Source organism: Netta rufina (genome assembly GCF_964035555.1).
Source record: "Netta rufina genome assembly, chromosome: 1".
In the NCBI taxonomy this organism is placed as follows: Eukaryota; Metazoa; Chordata; class Aves; order Anseriformes; family Anatidae; genus Netta; species Netta rufina.
The window spans coordinates 123031772-123052158 of NC_140123.1; the positions used below are offsets into that span (position 1 = coordinate 123031772).

General features: G+C 37.6%; 1 protein-coding gene across 2 annotated transcripts in view; it reads left to right on the top strand.

Annotated features, from left to right (window-relative positions):
- STXBP5L (syntaxin binding protein 5L) overlaps nucleotides 1-20387 on the top strand; it is a gene marked incomplete at both ends in the record, with an annotated part of 190624 nt that overhangs the window by 143074 nt on the left and 27163 nt on the right. For both annotated transcript variants that reach the window (XM_084305075.1, XM_084305076.1), the window contains one exon: nucleotides 6752-6817. In XM_084305075.1, coding sequence (XP_084161201.1) covers nucleotides 6752-6817 — 66 coding nt within the window. The remainder of the gene's footprint in view (nucleotides 1-6751; nucleotides 6818-20387) is intronic.

Sequence of the window (20387 nt, forward strand, 5' to 3'; positions counted from 1 at the left end):
TAATGAACCAAGAAGATAATTTCATAAGAGTCAGTTTGAAAGAAACAGACTTGGATTCATTGAAGCCAAAGAAACATTATTAATGAGCAAGATATTTCTATCAATCATTTTGGAGATGATTTGCAGCAAGGAACTGTCTAGTTTGTATCCAGCCTGAATCTAAGAGTTAGTGTGATGTTCCAAAGGTGAAACTAGTACTATCGATTAAAGTATCGGTACTGTTTATGATGTTGAAGTAGTGAAAACAAAAAAGACTTCACAGGATAAAAAATAGTTTATACTGGTGATAAGTTCATGTCTGGACGTTTATGAATAAATTTTAGAAACACAGGTATGCTACTCTAACTTGGATGGAAGGAATCACAGAAGAGATGTTTTTATGAATCATTCGGGTAAAAAAGATACTGCTCATACTGGGCCAGAAAGATGAAGAAAGGGTAGATGTTTCAGTTTGGGAACTGAACAGAGTGAGTAAAAGAACTGCAACTGAAGAGGGAGAGTGAAAGAAAGCGTCAAACAGGGAAAAGAAGCAGTATCTTGGAGACGAGGTTTGCCAAAGGAAAGGCGTGTTCAGCAATGTCAAGGACACATGATATATGAAGCAGAAAAAAAAAATGTTATGAAATTTAGCCAATAAATGTGTAGAAAGCTTGATATAAAAAACTTGATATATACATGTGTAAAGCAGGCTCAAAAGGGCTTAGAGCATCAAGGCAGCATGTTTGCCAGCTTGGGAAGCAGAAGTGGGAAGGGGGAAGGAAGAAGGGATGAAATTAAAAGGAGCAATGTAATCAGGTCTAGGCATGTCATAATGAGAGGGACTGGAAACATGATTGTCCTATCAGGAGAAGTAGTCTGAGGAAAATGCAAGACTAAGAGAAGAAGTAAGTAGACAGCTGGAGAAAGTTTTTGAAGGTTGAGGGCTCCATTCTATTTGCTGCATTTGCTGGCAGCCATCTTCATTTGTAGCAAGACTGTGCCAAACCAAATAAAATCTCTTTGCAGTAGTGCTGAACAGGGATGGGGGTAAAGATGCGCTGTCTTTTTTTCTTTATCCACTTGAAATCAAGTTGTACATGTTATTACCTAGCAGTAGATAACATATTCCAATACTAAAACAAATACACATGCTGCATCTAGAAAGATTGTATTTGCAGCAGAACATAAAAATACCAACTTGCAAAGCCAGCTTGATGTCCTGCTAGAAATTCATACCATCTGTTGGTAAAACAAGAAAATAGTGTTTTGAAGCATCCAAAAAAGGCAACAACTTAAAGGATGTTTATCCACTGGAGAATAATATTCAGAACCAAAACTTTTCACTGAGAACCCTTTATTCCTCCTTCAGGCCTTCACTTTGAGAGGATGTGAGTAAAAGTAACCTTGCTCTGAAACGAAGGCACAGAATACTGTGTAATGAGTCATTAATTTTTAGTAATTAACACTAAATCACTCCTAACAATACAGTTGAAGCTAATCTAGGTTGAGTTTTAAGTCACCAGCTACATTCTAAACTAGCTGCCATTTCCAAAAAATGCATCCTTTATAAATATAAAGGAAAAATAGACAAAGCAGAGACATTAATGCATTTTTCATCTCTGTCTTCAACAACAGTGATGGGCTCTTGGACCCCAGCTGCCCTCAATTGGAGGACTGTGACTGTGGGAATGATAAATTCCCAGTTAATCCTGCACTTGTGCGGGATTTGCTGCTTCACCTGGCTACGTATAAGTCCATGGTGCCTGAGGGGATTTTTCCCAGAGTATTCAGAGAGATGGCTAATGTTATCACAGAACCTCTCTCAATTATTTTTCAACAGTCTAGGGAATCCAAAGAGGTCCCAGTTGACTGGAAGCTGGCAAATGTGGTCCCAATTTTCAAGAAAGGCAAGAAAATCCTGATAATTGCAGTCCTGTCAGTCTCACTTCAGTGCCTGGTAAAATCATGGAGAAGATTATTCTGGGAGTTACTGAAAAACACCTAAAGGACAATGCAGTCATTGGTGAGAGCCAACATGGGTTCACACAGGGAATGTCATGTCTAACAAACTTTATTTTCTTTTACAACAAGTACAGCCAGCTAGTTGACCAAAGGAAGCTAGTTGATGTAATCTCTGGATTTCAGCAAAGCTTTTAATACTGTCTCTCACAGTATCCTGGACAAAATGACCAGAATACAGTTAGATAAAAGCATAACAAGATGGGTGAACAGTTGGCTGATGGGTCAGGCCCAGAGAGTTCTTGTAAATGGGGTTACATCAGGCTGGTGGCCAGTTACTAGTGGGGATCCCCAGGGCTCCATCGTAGGTCCAGTACTCTTCAATATTTTCATAAACTATATGGATGACGGACTTGAAGGTTTTTTGACCAAGTTTGTGGACAATACCAAATTGTGTGGAGCTGTTGACTCTGTTGAGGGTGGTCCTTGCAGAGAGATCTGGACAAATTAGAGGGCTGGGCAATCACCAGCAATTTGAAGTTCAACAAGTGTAAGTGCCAGGTTCTGCACCTGGGAAGGGGGCAGCCCTGGCTGTACGTACAGACTGGGGGGATGAGAGGCTGGAGAGCAGCCCTGCAGAAAGAGAGCTGAGAGTTTTGATGGACACCAAGCTGAACATGAGCCAGCAGGGTACCTTGGTGGCCAGGAGGGCCAACCATGTCCTGGGGTGCATCATGAACAACATTGCTAGTTGGTCGTGGGAAGTGATTGTCCCCCTCTACTCTGCATTTGTGTGGCCTCAGCTTGATTACTGTGTTCAGGTTTGAGTGCCACAGTGTAAGAAAGATATAAAACTCTTAGAGAGTGTCCAAAGGAGGGCAACAAAGGTGGTAAAGGGTCTGGAGAGGAAGACGTATGAGGAGCAGCTGAGGTCATTTGGATTGTTTAGCCTGGAAAAGAGGAGACTGAGGGGAGGCCTCATAAAGGTCTACAACTTTGTCAGGAGGGGAAGTGGGGAGGCAGGCACTGATCAGTCCTCTCTGGTGATGAGCAGTAAGACCCAAGGGAACAACTTGAAGCTGTGACAGGAGAGGTTCAGGCCGGATATCAGGAAAAGAGTTTTCACCAAGAAGGTGTTTAGGCACTGGAACAAGCTCCCCATGGCAGTGGTCATGGCACCAAGCCTGATGGAGTTCAAGAAGTATTTGGACAGTGCTCTCATACACATGATCTGATTTTTATTTATTTATGTATTTTGGGTGGTCCTTGGGGGACCCAGGAGTTGGACTCAATGATCCTTGTGGGTCCCTTCCAACTTCTATGATTCTATAATATGGTAGTTCCGTGTGAAGACAATGGATTAAGATAACATTGAGTTTACTTATTGGCTCATGAATATTAGAATTTGCTTATAATTTATTAATGTTTAATTAAAGATATGGCTATGGATTTTTAAGTAAATTATGTCTGAATTGTGAAATTACAGAGATCAAAATTTTTAAAGTAAAATTATTTTAAATAGAGTTCATAAAAGCTTTTTCATACTAGACAGTGCACTTTCAATCCCTTACTAATGTTTCTGGTTCTTTATTAAAAAGGAGATGGAAACCAGTAAACTTTGAAAAGTGTCTGTGTGATGCCATTAAAATTGATTTATGCTTCATAAGGTATATTTAGATATTGCATAAGTTTCATGTTTATAAATTCTTCAAAGCAAAAAATCAACTTCATTATAATGTCAACAGGTACATCTTCTCACAGATGGTTCTTTAAATTCCCAATCTCAATTATTTGCCTTTAGTTTTGCTGGCATGTTCTTGATCTACCTGGACTCAAATTTTGCTGGTTATTTTTGCTAAAATTAGCTAAAATACCTTGGGACACAGATTGGGCCTACAGAACTTCAAAGCAAGAAGTGAACTTGTGTTTTTTTTTTTAATGCAACAGCAAGTAGCTGTTGTAGCCTCTCAAAGATTCAAGGGAAACTGAGCTGTGTGGAAATGCTTGCTGGTGAGGAATTATTAAAAAGATTTAACATGGTTTCCTTATAAAGGAAATGACAGTAGAAAATAAGCACTGGTACATAGAAGAGCTTGAGTACTTCCTTTCTTATCTCAAAGGGAGACAAATGACAACATTTAATGGAATCAAAGGTAACAAATTAAAAATTGAAAAACGTGTTTATTCCTTTCAGTGAATGATTTGATTGTGCAAGTCATTGTCAGATAATATCTTTGGGATTGTTAATTTAGTGAGATTAAAAGAAACTTTGAATAATGAGTAGAACTCAATGTTTCTAAGAAAGAAAGATTTATGGCAGGGCAAAATCTGCAAGCGTCAGTTCTTAAACAAATCTAAGTGTCCAAGAGAGACTAAGACAGCATGCTTGTGGAGGGCATGTAAATCCCCACACTAAGCATAAGTGGTATTATTGCACTTTTTTTGTTTGTTTGTTTTAAGCATATGCTGGTGGACATTATTAGAGATTATAGTGTCCTGACAACTAGTCTAGGTCTGTAGAGAAGTTTGCATTCACCATTCTAAAATGCCATAATATGAAATGCCTCTTTACTGTAGTAAGCTGTTGAACTGTTGCCAAGCATAAAGAGCTTATGGTATTCTCACAGTAGTTACTATTTGTTTTTCAGAACAGTGGTGTATTTGGCACATTTCCTACATAAATCAGTGGCACCATAATGTGGCTTGAGCTATAATACTGTCTCTTTGAACTCACAAAAAAAGGAATTTTATTTAGAATTAAATATGACCTAGGATTTGGCATTGTAACTGTAACCAATAGTAACTCAGTGTAATTTTGAAGGATTTTGTTAATGATAACATCATAGCCATAGTCTTAAGTTTTTAAAACTCCAACATTGCATTTAGAAAAGAATCAGATTTTAATATTTAATTTTATTTATATGAGGCCTCTGATATATTAATGAACCAAACTTGCACTATACCTTGCAGAAACTTCTGCTGCAAAAATCAAATGCCCCAAATCTGCAGGTACGTACAGAGCCAACAAAGTGAGGTGTAAGATTTGCACTAAGAAAGATACACATAGAGAGGCTCCCTGAATGCTTGCAGTTCCTGAATTCTGTTGCAATTCCAAAAGTAACTAGATTCAACTGATTACAATATAAAATTCTGCCACAGATTCTAAATTGAATCAAAAATGATTCAACTAAATTTTTTTGAAATACATTTTTGGGGGTTTTGACATTATTGAGGTCTCTTCCAACCTAGAAATTCTGTGATTAATATATGGATTGTGATTTTCTTTCATTTAAGAGTCAGGAGCAAATATGGTATTACTACTTGACAGGCCAAACTGATGCAGTGTTCTTAATGGTTTTCTAGCAGTGGCATAGCTTAGCTAGTGGTGGCAGCTTTTTATTCTGCTTATCAGACTCTGGATATTCCAAATTTCTCAGAGCAGTTCAAAATTACACTGTAACAAGAATACCTGTATCTCCATTGAGATCCCATTGTTTTTAATACAAAGAGATCTTCTATGGTACCAGACTTCAATGACTGAATGGTACCAGAGTTTTCTTTTATTTTTTTAAAACAAGTGTCTAGATGGATTTTAGAGGTGAAGTCCCTGAAGTTTAATGTCCAGAAGCCATACAAAATTAAAAACATATCATGTGGCAGGACTGGTGCCAGATTAAAGCATACTGAAAGGTCCAGATAGGACGTTTGACTTCCAGGATACATCAACATCAGCAGTGTGCGTAAACACACTGTCAGTACTACAGTGATGTGCATCTGAATGTGGGCTAATGCTCACTAGACTCTATGACCTGAGTGCTGTGAGTGTAGCTGCTAGCAGATGGATGCCTGGTGCTCGGCTGTCTGCCAGTCTGAAGCAGCCTATGGCATGAAGTGTCAGACCTCCTTGTCACAAGTGATTCAGGGCACAGGGCACGATGGGTTACATATGAAGAGCGTGTTTGGATAGGTATGGCCATGCCCAGCTCACCACTCAACAGTTAGCCCGTGGTAAAGGGTAGCACAAGACATGCCCAGAAGGCATGTTCAAACTCATCTATGCAATCTGTGCTAAAAATGGGTCTTAGCTTGATCACAGACACGAGCCCAAGCTTAAGCAGTATAAACTCAGCTTACATTACTTTCTGCTTGCTGCTGTTCTCCGTGGTAGACTGCTGAACATGAGTTCCTCACAAATCTTTATAAACAATATGTAAGGTACCTTGTCAAAAAACTGCTTTGTATATTCAGACAGCGTTACCATCACCTATGTGCTCTTTAAAATGAGCTATCTTGTGTGAATTCATACAAAAGATCCTGATATTGTAGTGGTGATATTCTTGTATTCACTTTCTTCTTTCACCAGTACTACGTTTTTTTTCATCCTTCCCCACCCTGTTTTATGGTTTCCATCGTGCATTCCACAGCACGTGAAAGGATAGAGGTGATTCCATGTCAGTTGGACAGGGAAGACTGAGTTTGATTTACCTTGCAGACATTTAAATTTTAAACTATATTTACTTGTTTGGGGCCATTAGGTAAAGTGACTCTTTATAGCCTGAGGCATTTGGGAAAACAAATTTGAGCTAACATGAGGTGTGATTTTTTTTTAATTTTATTTTTATTTTTTTAAAGCAGACCTAAATTTCTGTAGTGACAGCCTGAAAACTGCAGTTATTCTGAAATAGATATTTCCCTCACATTTCACACCATTCTGTTCTCCAAATTGACTTTAGAGTGTAGAATATCATCAGCCGAGAAAGTTGAAGCATTCCCTGTTAGATTGTAACTTAACTTTTTAACTCCATTTTTTCAGGCCTGACTGAACTCAGTGACAGTCCAGTTTCCCTGGAGCTAGAGCGTTGCAAGTCTCCCACTTCAGGTAAAGGTGATGGCTTCTCTTCCTGCAGTCTGTATAAGCCACTCATGTCATACATCACTGTGTTTCATTAATCCCTAAGAAGTGAAGTGTATAGTCACAGTTCTGAAGAGAAGAATTTACTGGAAAAGTGCTTATTATATAGCACAGTGAAACTCAGTCTGTTCATTTAAAGAAAAGTTATTTGTACGTGGTGCAACTTGAGGTGAAGAGTATGTAAACACTGGAATAATCAACATTGCGCAGGTATATCCCATGTCTCAAATGGACTCAGCATTTTTATTAGAGACTTGTTTCTGTTTTCCTAAAAGGCTTTGTCTTTTTTTTTTTTTTTTAATGGAGTCCCTATAATTTTTATATATATATATATAATCCATATGTGCACATAGATAAGTTATTTGAAAAGTAGCAATATGGAGCTGATAAATTTTAACTATTAGAGCCTGCCAGCGCCCAAGTGCTGTAATTTACAATAGAAACATAACCTCAAATAAGAATATAAGTTTATCAACTGTTTTAACCCTGCAGTGAGATCCCAGCCATTTAAAAATTTATAAATGTTTCCCATCTTACCCGTAGTCCTTCAGAATATGGAGTTCAGCACATTCCTAGAGACTTTTTCTGCAAGTGCCTAGTCTGCATTGATCTCTTTAATGTGAGTTCACTGTCTTAAACTTCATTGCTTAGAGCTGTTTTAGGTAGTTGACTTCTAGGTGTGATAGAAAATAAGCAGGGGTAGCTGTGATGCATTCATTTTGTTTGTGGTATGCATATCACACTTCTTTACCTTGTAGTTTGGTAAGTATTGGTTAGATGTTTTTCCTTAGTTATGGTAACAAATTCCCACAAATATGCCATTCAAATCCTTTTTTATCACATATTTTACTTTAACAGGACACTTCCACTTTGAATGTAGCCCAGTAATTACTAGCTGACAAAAATCTGAAAGTAGTTTCCATGATACATCAAGAACTAAAACAAAAATAGTTGTTCTGAAATAAAGACATATTTCCTTGTTGCAGTTTAAACCCAGATGTTGTAGACATGGAAATATTGAAGTTCTATAATAATATTGGTATAACACTAGGAGCTCAAACTCTTGAGCTCGGCCTCAGAAACTTGCCATAAGGGATTTAAAAAAAAAAAAAAAAAAAAAAGACAGACCAGTATAATTAGACCATTTATCACCCAGATCACTGTGATTCAGCTTTTTGATCTTCTCTCCAAAGACAAGCCAAAAACTCTTTTTACTGAAAACTAAGAGATCACTGACTTGGTAAACATATGTGCATATGCTTAGTTTTAAAATTATGAGTGAACCTTATAGCATCTTACATTTTCTGCAGTTAAAATTGATGTTTTCGTTCTGCTATTGATCCAAAATACCTAATTTAGATACATTTCAGTTAATTTGTTCTGCAATTTCTTCTGCTTTTCTGTTTCTGAGAACATTCACTGGGGAAACTCACAAATTTATGAATGTTTCCTATTTTAGCCTATCATGTTGTTTTCCAAGCCTCGAGTCTTTAAAATGTGAAATCAGGTGCAATTTGTAGGCAGTAAATGTTACAAAATTAACTGCTGTTTAAAATAGAAATTACTTTTACTGTGACTGATAGTTATTTATTTTTTAAATGAATGCGAAACTAAAAAAAAAAAAAAAATTGCTCTGGCATACCTACTATAAAACTAGTCAAAACTCAAACACCTGGAGTAGCTGACCTCAAAAGTGTGACCTCCAAGAACCTGTGAGTGAAACTACCTTATGCTTATCAGCACAGCCTCACAGCCACATCACTCTTTGCACTGATTAACATTTCTACCTCATATAATAAATTTGTATAGTTACAGATTCACTTGACAGGATCTTTTTACCTCTACTCTTGCCTTTGATCTCTTTAAAGATCATGGCACACAAGCTCCATAATGGAATTGTGCTGCACTCTGCAGAGTGCCATGATGTCTGTGTTTGTAAAATCAGCCACCATGTATTTTTATTAAAGATAGGCCAAGGCTTTATCCTTGATATTTAGAAGAAACAGAAGGAACAGTTGTGTGCTGAGTCAAATGATTCAAGTTGCTGCCCAATGAGGTTCTCACTGGGTATGTCTACATCACCAGGTGACAGAGTTGCAATAACAAAAGGAATGCTTTGAGTAGTTTCATTTCTCTAGAGTTACTATGAGGCTTTGTAAGTCCTCATAGTATAAATGGTAACCCAATGCTGGAGTTAATTATTATATAATGTATTACAAAACAGTACCCATACCAGTAATATTTAGCTTTATTTTTATCATCCAATTAAGGAAATATTATAAACGGGCTTCTAGGAATATAGGTTTTCTGTGCCTTGTTTCTTTAACCGTTTATATGCAGGTTCATACTGAAGCATGTAGTTGAAAACACACTGAGCAGTAGGAAATGTATCTCTGACAGGCCATTTCACTTCATTGTGTAAGATGCAATGGATTATTTAGACTTCTTTCAAAGACTAGATGGAAATAATTTCATCAGTCCATGTACAGGAGAGTGACCTCTAAACTGTGTTTTAAAATGGAAGTTCTTTTTTGTTTATTCTTAAGAAATCACCTTCATGTTGGCAGCTCATATCCCAAATACATTTAAGACTATAGGTCTTAGAGAAGGCAGAGTAAAGACTTCCACAATTGATTTCCAAGAGCTTTGGAACGGGTGCCTAATGGCAGGTATACTAGTTCTTATGACTTCGAAGTGTTACAGTCTTGATTTATTCCACTGGTTATATGAGCTGGGTTTGGGCCCATGCCATGTCAACCTCCCATTTTCCTAAATGAAATGTTTTTATATAGTTTAGTTTCAAGAAGAATATGACTAAGTTTCTAACAGTCATTCTTTTCTACCTCTCGGGTAACTGCGAAGTAGCTGAAGAGATTTGACTCAGTTTGAGAATTACTTTCTTGTCTTCTGCAAGGATATGTATGTTTCAGAACTTTGTGTGTGTAAAAACAATGTAATTTATTTTGCAACTTGATTATTGATGACACCGCCAGCATAACGATTTCTACTTATTTACGTTAAATTAAAAAGAATGCTTATTAGTCAGAAAGCAAATTAAACATTAAAGAGATCCTAGAACACAAGATGCATTTTATCACTCTTCCAATATGTGAAGACGTTTCAGATCAGATAAATTAATGCTTGCTTAAGATCTTGAGAAAGGATGTGTTTGTCAGGAATTAGCAAGGAACAGGGAGCACTATGAGCTGGTAGAGGGTAAGAAATTGAGAGTTGGGCCGTGGTGTGGGGCTCAAGGGGAGCAGCAGGGCAGCCCGCCCTGCAGCCTGGGGGTTTGAGCGGGCCTGAGATCAATGTTGGGGAGTGGCAGGGGTCAGCAGCTCCCTATGGGCCACAGAGATAGGAGCTAAATGAGGGAGCAGGGCAGCTCTGGGAAGGGTGAGCAGGGCCAAATACAGCCCGGGATTGCCAGGCAGGTCCAGGTGAAGATGTCAGTCCATGAGTCTGGGTCCAAATCAGCAGGATAGTGGCCAGGCACAGGTATGGCTGATGTGGTAGGAGCTGTAGCTCAGCAAAAGTTAGGCTCAGCCAGAAAGCAGCTCCCTGGAAAAGCACAGCACTGTCTGAGGTTGCTTCACCTGAGCCCACCAAAGGAAAGGGGCAGTCCCAAGTTGGCTCTTAGCCCCAGAAGCCAAACATCCATGATCTGTGTATGTTATCTGAGTGGGTATCTAAATATTCATCTCTTAAATCCATGTTTTAGCAGTGAAGAACAGGGACAGATATTCCAAAGCATTTTGGAGCCAAAAGCTGAGTACCAGAAAGGAGCTCTATAAAATCACCTTCATTTTGAATAATCTTTTCTCTGACTACACTCATGCTGGGGGAGACACACCACCAAATGTCATAGCTTCAAGAGCATGCTTGTTCGGGTTGGTTGTGCCTTGGTGTTTTCATTGAAAGACTGATAGGAACCATTTGGCTACAAGGTGGGATGTATTCTGGTCAGGGGGGCTGGGTCCTCAGTTTAGCTAGCTGCCAGATCTTACCTATTAACTCTGTGCCTCTTTCTCATCCTGTTTTTAGATATTTTTAAACAGCCCAACTTAGGCTTTTGAGCAGGGACTTTCCTGACATCTGTCTTACCTTGCACTGTGGTACTACAATTTTTGCTGGCTGCCTCCGGTATGAATGTAAAGATGTAAAGGTAACAAAGAGCTCTGCTAGCCTCTTGAGCTAGCAAAAGGCTGGCTTCTCTACTTCGTTCATAAATTAGAAGAGTTTTCAAAAGCTCATTCTCAGCAAGCTGCATGGTCATAATGGTCATACTATTCATGATCCTCCTTTATTTTGAATGTAGAGATAATAAAATATACATACTTTAGGAATTAAAAATTGGTTGCATACTAATATCTCCATTCTGATCAATTTATCATTAAAACATTAGTTTTATTCCCCCCCAAAAAAAAAGAAAAAAGAAAAAAGGCAGTATTATGCACAGGGTTTTTTGTTTGGTTTGGTTTGGTTTTTGTTTGTTTGTTTGCTTTCTTCAGTAAAGCACGAAAACAATCAACTCCATCTTTTGTCTTTACTCTCAGAGGTCTGGTTTGCTGACAGTGTGTCTTAGCACAATCATGTCCTACACCAAAAAATTCCATATTTGTTGGTGGAAATGGTGGTAGGAGTAACTTCTGGATTCCCCAACTACACTTACTTCATTTCCAAATTCTGTGTGTCTCCTTTCTACTTTTGCCCCCTACTCACCATGTTCCCTACCGTACAGGACCAGCAAGCCCATGCCTCTGTTTTTCCTATTTTTTCCCAATATTGGGATGCCTACAATGTCCTTGTACCCGTAGTCCAGCTCATCAGATCTTTACTCCCTTTCCCAGCTTCAGTCCCTTGAGCATCCTGAGCCTGTTAGACTGCAGCATTCAGTATGGTATGCCTATTTTATCTGCAAGCAGCTGCAGAAGCTCTCAGATTGAGCCTTTTTAGGGTCGTTTGAGGGAATCAGAGGGAGCTTTCTTTGCACCTTGTGCAAATAATTGGGAACTATATCTGCAGTCTTCCAGTCCATACATATATACCACAGTTTGGGAATAGCTGTGGCATATAAAACAGAATGTTGTACAGGAATAGCTGCAATATTGAAATAATAGAGCTTAAACTACCTCTTTATAAAGCTCAAAGCCTCTGATGCTAGCACTAATAAGGCTCCCTTAGTGTTAAATGCAGCTAGGCTTTATACCTCTGAAATATCCCAGTGTAGATTCTAGTCTGTTAGTAAAGTGTCCTACAACCTTCCATTGGTGTTAGTAATCCTTTTTTCAGAGGTGTGGTTGAGCCAGAGCTTGTCCTTTCCTTAAAGCAAAAGGGGATCACATCATAAGTGCTGCTTCTTTCTCTATTAGAAAAACACTGAGTTTGTGGAGCAGTGACCTCTGTTCTCAGTCTGAAAGTGTATGACAGCTCTCCAGGTAAACAGAATGTTTTCAAAGCTTTGTGGTTGGCCTTTGTATGAGTGCCTAAAATGGAGGCACAGGCTAAGACTTGGTATTGAAATTATTTTCCAAGATTTTAATGTTGGTTTGATCTGAAGAGATCTCACCTTATTCTAAAACATCTGTTTAAAGTCACAGCTAGAAATGTGTTACTGGGGGGGGGGGGAGGAGGGGGGTTGTGCTGCTTCTACTGATACCAAAAGGCTGCTCGAGAGGCTGAAGGGCTCCCATACTCTTCTCCAAGGGCTCAAAAACAACAGCAAAGGAAAAAAATAAAAAGAGCGAGGGAGTGAAACACTAGCATAGGTGCCAGCTGATATTTTCCTGTGCCACATTGCAGGTTTTATAGTGATGACATTGCAACAGAGATTCTTTCAGGGGCTCTGTGACTTGAAATGGTAAGTGGCTGTTGTAGGCATCCTTCTGACCTAAAACCTTACTAAATAGGAGTTAACAAAGGACTCGTTCCTTATGTTCACATGTCCCAGTGTTCCTGCCACTGTCATACTTATGATGTGGGACTTTTTTTTCTTTTATTATTTTTCAGAATTACAGTAGTTAGCTGACAGATACTTCATTGTTTACTACTAATAACAGACAGTATACATAAGGGGCAAAAGCTAGAAAACAATGTGAAAAAAAATGATTGCAAACAAAACAAAAGAACCATATTGGAAATTAAGTCCTCTGAATTAATAATAAAAGATTTCTTAAGACATTCTTTTAACAAGTTTAATACCATTTTGACTGATACAAGACATGCTTCATTTTAGTTCTTTGGTGTTCATTGTTTAAAAATGTGCTCATGTGTAAGGAAATGAAAACATTTTTGAAAAGAAATTAAATCATAGTTTTGTTGTGTATTTGGAACACAACAGATAATTAAATCTTCAGCAAATTGAGTGCAATATTTTGACGTCTAGATAAAACTGCATTGTATCCTGAAGCTGCTGTATTTCGTTTCTGTGCAATGTCTTTTCTGTAATATGTACAGTAATGTGGTTTGTCTCCATTACCTATACAATATGCCTTCTTTTTTGAATGATATCTCGAGTATGATGTCATTAGAGAACTTCATTGCAACCTCTTAATAAATTGGTTTCCAGGTGTTTAATATTTGTGATATGCTGCATAACCAGCATTTGCAATATTTGCCTAAATCTTATTTGTTTTTAATCATTCCTGTCATCACAAGGTAAGATATTGCAGCATACAGCCAAAGCTATGTAGAACACTATTCATTTCTTGAGAGCTGGAGTAATGTTTTTTCCAGTGCTTTTTTGTTTAGTTACATTTATTTTTCTGAATGGATTACATGAAAAAAATTAAACCATAATTCTGCTGATAAAAAAAAAAAAACCTACAAACTTTCAGCATGGTATTAACCAGAAGATGGCATGTTGTTTTCCCTCACTCCTTTTTCTTTATTAATTATTAACAACTGCCTTTCTCCTTTTTCTGTTTTTTCAGTTAAAGGATCAAGAAAGTTAAGTCTGCCAACAGATCTTAAGACTGATCTTGGTACGGTAGGCGAAAGCCAACAGTTTTAAACTTCCTTACATTCATTGGCAAAACATTTTACCAACTGATCCATGAGTTAACACAATAACCTTGGAGGCTTTGTCTGAAAAGGCTTTCTAAAAACCACCTATTAACCCATACAGTTCTGTTGGCAGCTCTCAGCATTTTGCTTGTTTAATATTCATTTATTTTATGTAGACACATTTTGCTAATCATTACACACTGTGTGTGTAATATTTTGTTATGAAGTGGTTCCAGAACTTTTGACACACTTGAAGCATTATAACTGGTTGTCAGTTATGTTTTTCTCTGCCTTTAACACCCAATGCATGCGCTAGTCTATTTCTTTATTTAACATACAACTTCCGTGCCATGGCAGTAATAAGATAGTTGAACGTGTATATTTTATGGTGGTTTTGAGCTCTGCAGATGTCAGATCAAAAATCACTCATTTCTGTCTCAGACTTAGCTAACTGTTAAGTATGCTGTCATAACCTTTTTCTCAATCCTTCTTCAATTTTTCAGTGGAAAAGCATAGTAAGTGAAAGCAGAAGGTTCACCCCAGAAAACCTAAAATGAAATTAATATCTCGCATAACCCAAAAATGTTTGGGGCAGATCATGCCCTTTTAAATATTCACATAAACATAATCACTCCTGGCATTTGGGGCGGAGTGTATGGTTAACAAAAAGATTTTTATAATTATTTTTAAATATTCTCGGTATCAAGGAGTCCTTTTTGATTTTGCTGTCATGGGAAGTTTCTCATGTAAGATGACTGAAAAAGCTGTGTAGCCATGTCACATCGCTTTGAATGTCTTTTTAGAGATAGATATTAAAGATGGATCACATTCTTACATAATGCAGCTGAACTTAATTTCTGTCACTAGGAATCTTGTGCATGTATAAACCAATGTAACACTGTTCCCCAAGGCAAAAGTCAGGGTAATAAACATGTCTTCTACATTATAAATTACGGAAGAATTTAGAAAACTGCTAATAGCTCCTGATAACGGTTAAGTAAATAAATGCTGCAAGATCATTGGGAAATCCAGTCCAGATTATGCAGATTTCAGTGTACAGAGTGAATTAGTTGAAATAATTTACTCCATCATTAACAGTAATTTTTGACATACTAGGAATGTAGGAATACACCCCAAAAAATGGAGTGGAAAATTATAGTACCAATTCTCTAGAGATTTAAAAGGAGCAACGGAGGCAGCTGTAGACCTGTAAAATGATTTTTATCACTAAATAAATGGGCAGCTATTAAGAGTGAAGGTGAATATGTAGAGAACTAGAATAGCCATAGAGTAGGATCTAAGGCTAAACTATGTTCCATAGGTTGGACTTTGCTTTCTTAGTATTATATTAAAAAGATCATTTTGAAGGACACATAGCATGAAATACATATGTATTATGTTAGCACATCTGAAAGATTTGAAGCATAACCCAAGAAAAAGATAAAGTTAATGTGTAAAAGACTGGAATTAGAGGTATTTAGCAAAACAAGAAATAAATTTACATAACTAGAAGCGGTGAGGGCTTTAATATATAACATGAGAATGAATAATAAGATTTTATTCTGGTCAACATCTTGAGATACAACTTTCAAGTTACATGTCAGAGGAAAAAAATGCCTTACCCACAGCTTTCTGGCAGTCATGCTGGGAGCTGGACAATGTTGTAAGCATTGCCTAGAATATACTGAAAAACTGAAGGCAGTTTTATGTTTAAAAAATAATAATAATTAAAAAGGCACAAGGATTGGGAAGCAGGACAGCAATGTACAAAGAAAAACTGTAAATTCAACCTATGAGTATAAGAAACATGAAGATCCATCCTAAGTATGACAGATGTAGGGAATTCTGAAGATGAATGGAATTGTTATAAATTGGACAGCAGCTGAGTACTACACAGGCATTCACTCTCTTCCGTGACCTCTGAAGTGGGATGGGTGAGAGAATCAAAAAAGGTAAAAACACAAGAACTCATTGGTTGAGATAAGGACATAAGAATAAGAAAAAAAAAAGTGATGCATAACACAGTTGCTCACCACCAGCCGACCAATGCCCATCTCATCCCCAAGCAGTGCCAGCCCCGACAGTTTTACTATTGAGCATGACACCATCTGGTACAGGATGTCCCTTTGGCCATTTGGGGACAGCTGTCCTGGTTCTGTGCCCTCCCAGCTCCTTGTGCATCCCTAGCCCCCTCGCTGGCAGGGCAGCAGGAGAAGCTGCAAAGTCCTTGACTCAGTGCAAGCACTGCTCTGCAACAACTAGAACATTGGTGTGTTATCAGCTTTATTCTTATCCTAAATCTAAAATATGGCACCATACCAGCCAGTAGGAAGAAAATTAACTCTATCCCAGCTGAAACCAGGACAGGAATGTATAATCATATCCTTGATTTCAACAGCCCTGTTTCTACCATTCCTCCAATTACCCATTCTCATTATTTTTGAATAATGTAGAACAAGTTCAAAATAACCTAAAAACAAACAGAAGACAGTTTGTTTCAACATCCTGCAGGAACTGGTAGAGCTCCTTTAATTTCAAAAATTTCTTACAGAATGGGAGGTATTACCAAATTTTCACTTAAGCATTTGTTTGTTGTTACTACTACAGTTATTGGGTACTCTGTATTCCTATGATCAGGAAGCCTGATAGATTGCTAAGGATGAAGCATGTGGAAGCAGCATTCAATGTATAAGTTGCCCATTACTCATGGCTAATCAACTGCAGAAAGCAGCTTTTTTTTTTTTTTTTTTTAAAAAAGGGGGGGGGGGGAAGGGAAGGGGAGAATAAAAAAAAAAAAAAAGAAACAAAACAAAAAGCTTGTTTTACTTCTGCTTCATGACTCTCTTAGAAGGGCAGAAGATTCCTGTTAATTATTCTGGTCATTAAAACTGTGCTGAATTGTAGATAGCTTATTTTGCAACTGGCTGGAAAGCCTTTTTTTAATGTAAGGAGCTAAATTTAAATGAGAGTTCCTGGAAAAGGTGATAAATAATGTCTGCATTTCGTTTGCATCTGTTCCAAAATGTCCTGGCTACACTGGTAGAGCTTATTAGGGATTATTTATCCACTGCTGCTTGTTGTCTGAGATTGTACCTATAGTCTTAATATTCAGGGGATAACAATGCTGTCTGGCCCATGCTTGTATTACAGGTACTGCAGTCACCACTTTCAAATGGTAAGATGTTGCACATCCATCCTGTTGGCTCTGGCTCACAGGTTTTTCTGATACATTGCCTGCTTTCAGCACCAACTGCAGCTAATTGGGAAATATATTATCATTTGGCAGCTTACAGTTCTGCTCCCTTGTTAGGATGTGGTTCGTGTAATGTCCTTGCTTTCACTTTGTTTTGAATTAAAATAGTAGAGGTTAAATCTATTTCATGTGGAGGTGCTACCGCTGCTCGCACTAGCTTAGAGGGTTGTTTTCTAGTATTTAAAGGAATAATATGACTGAGGGTGTCTAGTTAAACCTTGTCAGGATTTTCATGATTTAAAGGTATGCTGGGACTCTGCATTGACCTTTGTATGACTGGTAACTTAGCTGACCTCAATATCTTTTTATTTTGAGGTAGTGACTATTATCTATCATGGCTGAGGAACTTGTCATATCTGTGGATACCATACCTCCATACAGAAACGTGGGAACATGTCATATATGGAGAGACATTATAACTTCTTGATAGTTTTAGCTACTGCAAATCTGTAACCCAAATGGTGATTTGGATTGTCTAGAAGGAAGAAGTAATGTTGTTGCGTATGCTGTACAGTTTCTCTATTAGTCTTCAGATGCAGCTCAGAATGGCAGTGTCTTTATTTTGAAACCTAATGCTGTTTCCCAAAAGTTTTCTGAAAAGATAATATATGTTTCTATGAACTGTTGCAGTGAAATGAATTATCAGGATAACCCTAATCAAAGTGGGGAATCTGGGCTAAATATATACATGTACAATTGCTTTCATATGAAAGTTTTCAAACTTTGCTTCACCAGCCACTTAAACCATTGGCTTGTATTTTTCTCTTATGCTCATTTCCTTAAAACCTTTTAAAGTTCCCAGGTGATCATAGGGAGCTAGACACAAGCACCAACTAAAAATCAACAGACTCAGTGACCATCAATTTTTATTTAATTCCTCTGAACAGATGGTTTCACTGCATGAATTTATGCTATCACCTAGCCTTTAGTAGACAAAGAACAAAAGAAAATGCAAATAGAGACAGACATTTTTCTTTCCCCTAAGATGCGATCTTCAAAAGATTAATATAATTTCCCATGCTTTCTGCAGATATTTATAAGCAGTGAATGAATTCTTAACCTAGCTCAAAGATAATGTCTACCATTTTATACAGAAGTGAGAAACTAGACAAAGTACCAAATAAGCTCAAATTTTTCAAGATTTGAAAAATGTTTTCTGATGCAGAGGTCCAAAAGCTTTGATTCTGAAAGGTGTCTTCATAAAACACATTTGTAAGAGTCAGACAAAGAAGCTTTGGTTATAACTCTGTATTTTGTTTTATGCTGTGTATGTTCCACCAGGCTTGTGAAATCTGTTTGATTTTTCTTTCCTCAAAGATTTATGCATATAGTAAAGTAACTGTAGTATGAAAATATGCATCATTTGATGCCTTTGTACTTCATTAAAAGGAAAGTGTCACTTTCTGGATGCTCCTAAGCCTATGAAACAGAAGCTAGATGCCGTAAAGAAGACCTCATTTTTATTTTAAAGATTGGCAATAAGTTTACAGCAATTCCTGCTTTACCCTTTCAAAGTAGTTTACAGCAGACATTATTAGATTCATAATAGACATTGCTTTCTAGTCACTACTTCTCTCAAACTGCCTCAGTTGCCCCAGGACAAACATCATGCATTCATCTGGCAAAATTTCAAAGCTTTTAATCTGCTTTTGCTTACTGCCTGGTTGATTTTAAGTGGAGCATTCTCTACTAGTTTTTCTGGCTCTCGATTTGTAGGGTTTCTTTTCAGGGCCAAAGAACATTTGGGAAAATTCAAAATTATCATAATTTTGACTTGCTTCCCTCCTTGATCTGACATATTTAGAAAAAGCAATCCAGACATCTAGCTTTAACACTACTTTGTTTGAATTATTTGACAGTGTACATTGAAAATGATAGGTATTTTTTATGCAGAGGAACTTATGGACTGTCCAGTGTAGGTCTCCTCCTAGAAGGGCAAAGTAATTTCTGTTCATTTTTGGGTCTGAAAATACCGCTAAATTGAGGAGTCATCTGAAATCTGCTTGTAGTTAGAATTCTAGCATAATTAGGGGATTTCTAGAAGTTGTCTAGGCTATAGCCCTGATCAAAGCAGGCTTGGCACTGTCCTGACCTAGCTGGTCCAGCTGAGACTTGAATGCCTCCAAGAACAGAGATTCTGCAACCCATTCTAGTTTTTGACTGCCTACACAGGAGAAAAAAAAATCTCCTAATATCTAACCAGTATTTCCGCTGTTCCAACTTGAGCCCTTTGCTGTTATTTGATCACTGTGCACATCTGAGAAGAGTCTGGCTTCATCTTCTCTGTGTACTCAGATCAGGTAGTTACAGACAGCAATAAGGTTGCCACTGAGCCTTCTCTTCTTGAGGCTGGGGGAAAAAAGTAGTTCTCAGCTTCTCCTCTTACACTGTGTGTACCAATTTCCTTATCAGGTTGGTAGACCTCTGCTGAACTCACTGCTTTATGTCAATATCTTACTTGTAGTGGGGAGACCAAAACTGTGTACAGTAGTTGAGATGCAGTCTGACAAATGCCAAAAAGAGGGGAAGAATTAATCCCTCAAGCTGCTGGCTATGCTCTCATTGATACATTCAAGGATGTGGTTTGCCTTTTTTGCTGCAAGTTTGATCTTTGTTAAGATGAAAAACATTGTGGCTTGGACTAATGTCTTCTACTTTTACAGGAATGTTTTTAAACATTTGGCTTCCCTGCAATTTCACATTATTGGTTTGGGATTTTAAAAGAAGTCTTTCATCTGTCAAAGGTCAAGTGTGTGACAGCAGTAGTTTCTTCCTAAATTAAGTGAGAGAAAATTTATGGTCAAGCATTTTTTAAAGATGACCGGTATTAACTGATATATTAGTACTCTGCCAGTCCAAGTAACCAGAAGGAAAAAAAAGGAACGAGAGCTGATAAGCAGGTTAACTCTGTTAACTATCACAGCATAATTGGCATCTGTTGTGGTTGTATTTCAAATGCAGAAAGGTGCTGTGTTCTGACTTCTAATGCTTCCAGATTTAAAAAATAAAAATAAAAAAAAATTATGATGTATATTGGAGATTTAACAAGCAAGTAATCTAGAGGAAAGGTAAGTACTTAAAATTACCAAAATGCGACTGTAACTGTATAATTGGTATAGTTAAATGTAGTCATGAATGAAAAGTAGCAACATCTGTTTGTTAGCTGAAGCCACCAAATAAGCAGTTAAGGTCGTCATGCTTTTAAGAGTTGATAATGACAACATGATACTCAACTGGTAGGCTAACATAATACTCACTGTTCCGAAGTTCTCTGGTTTT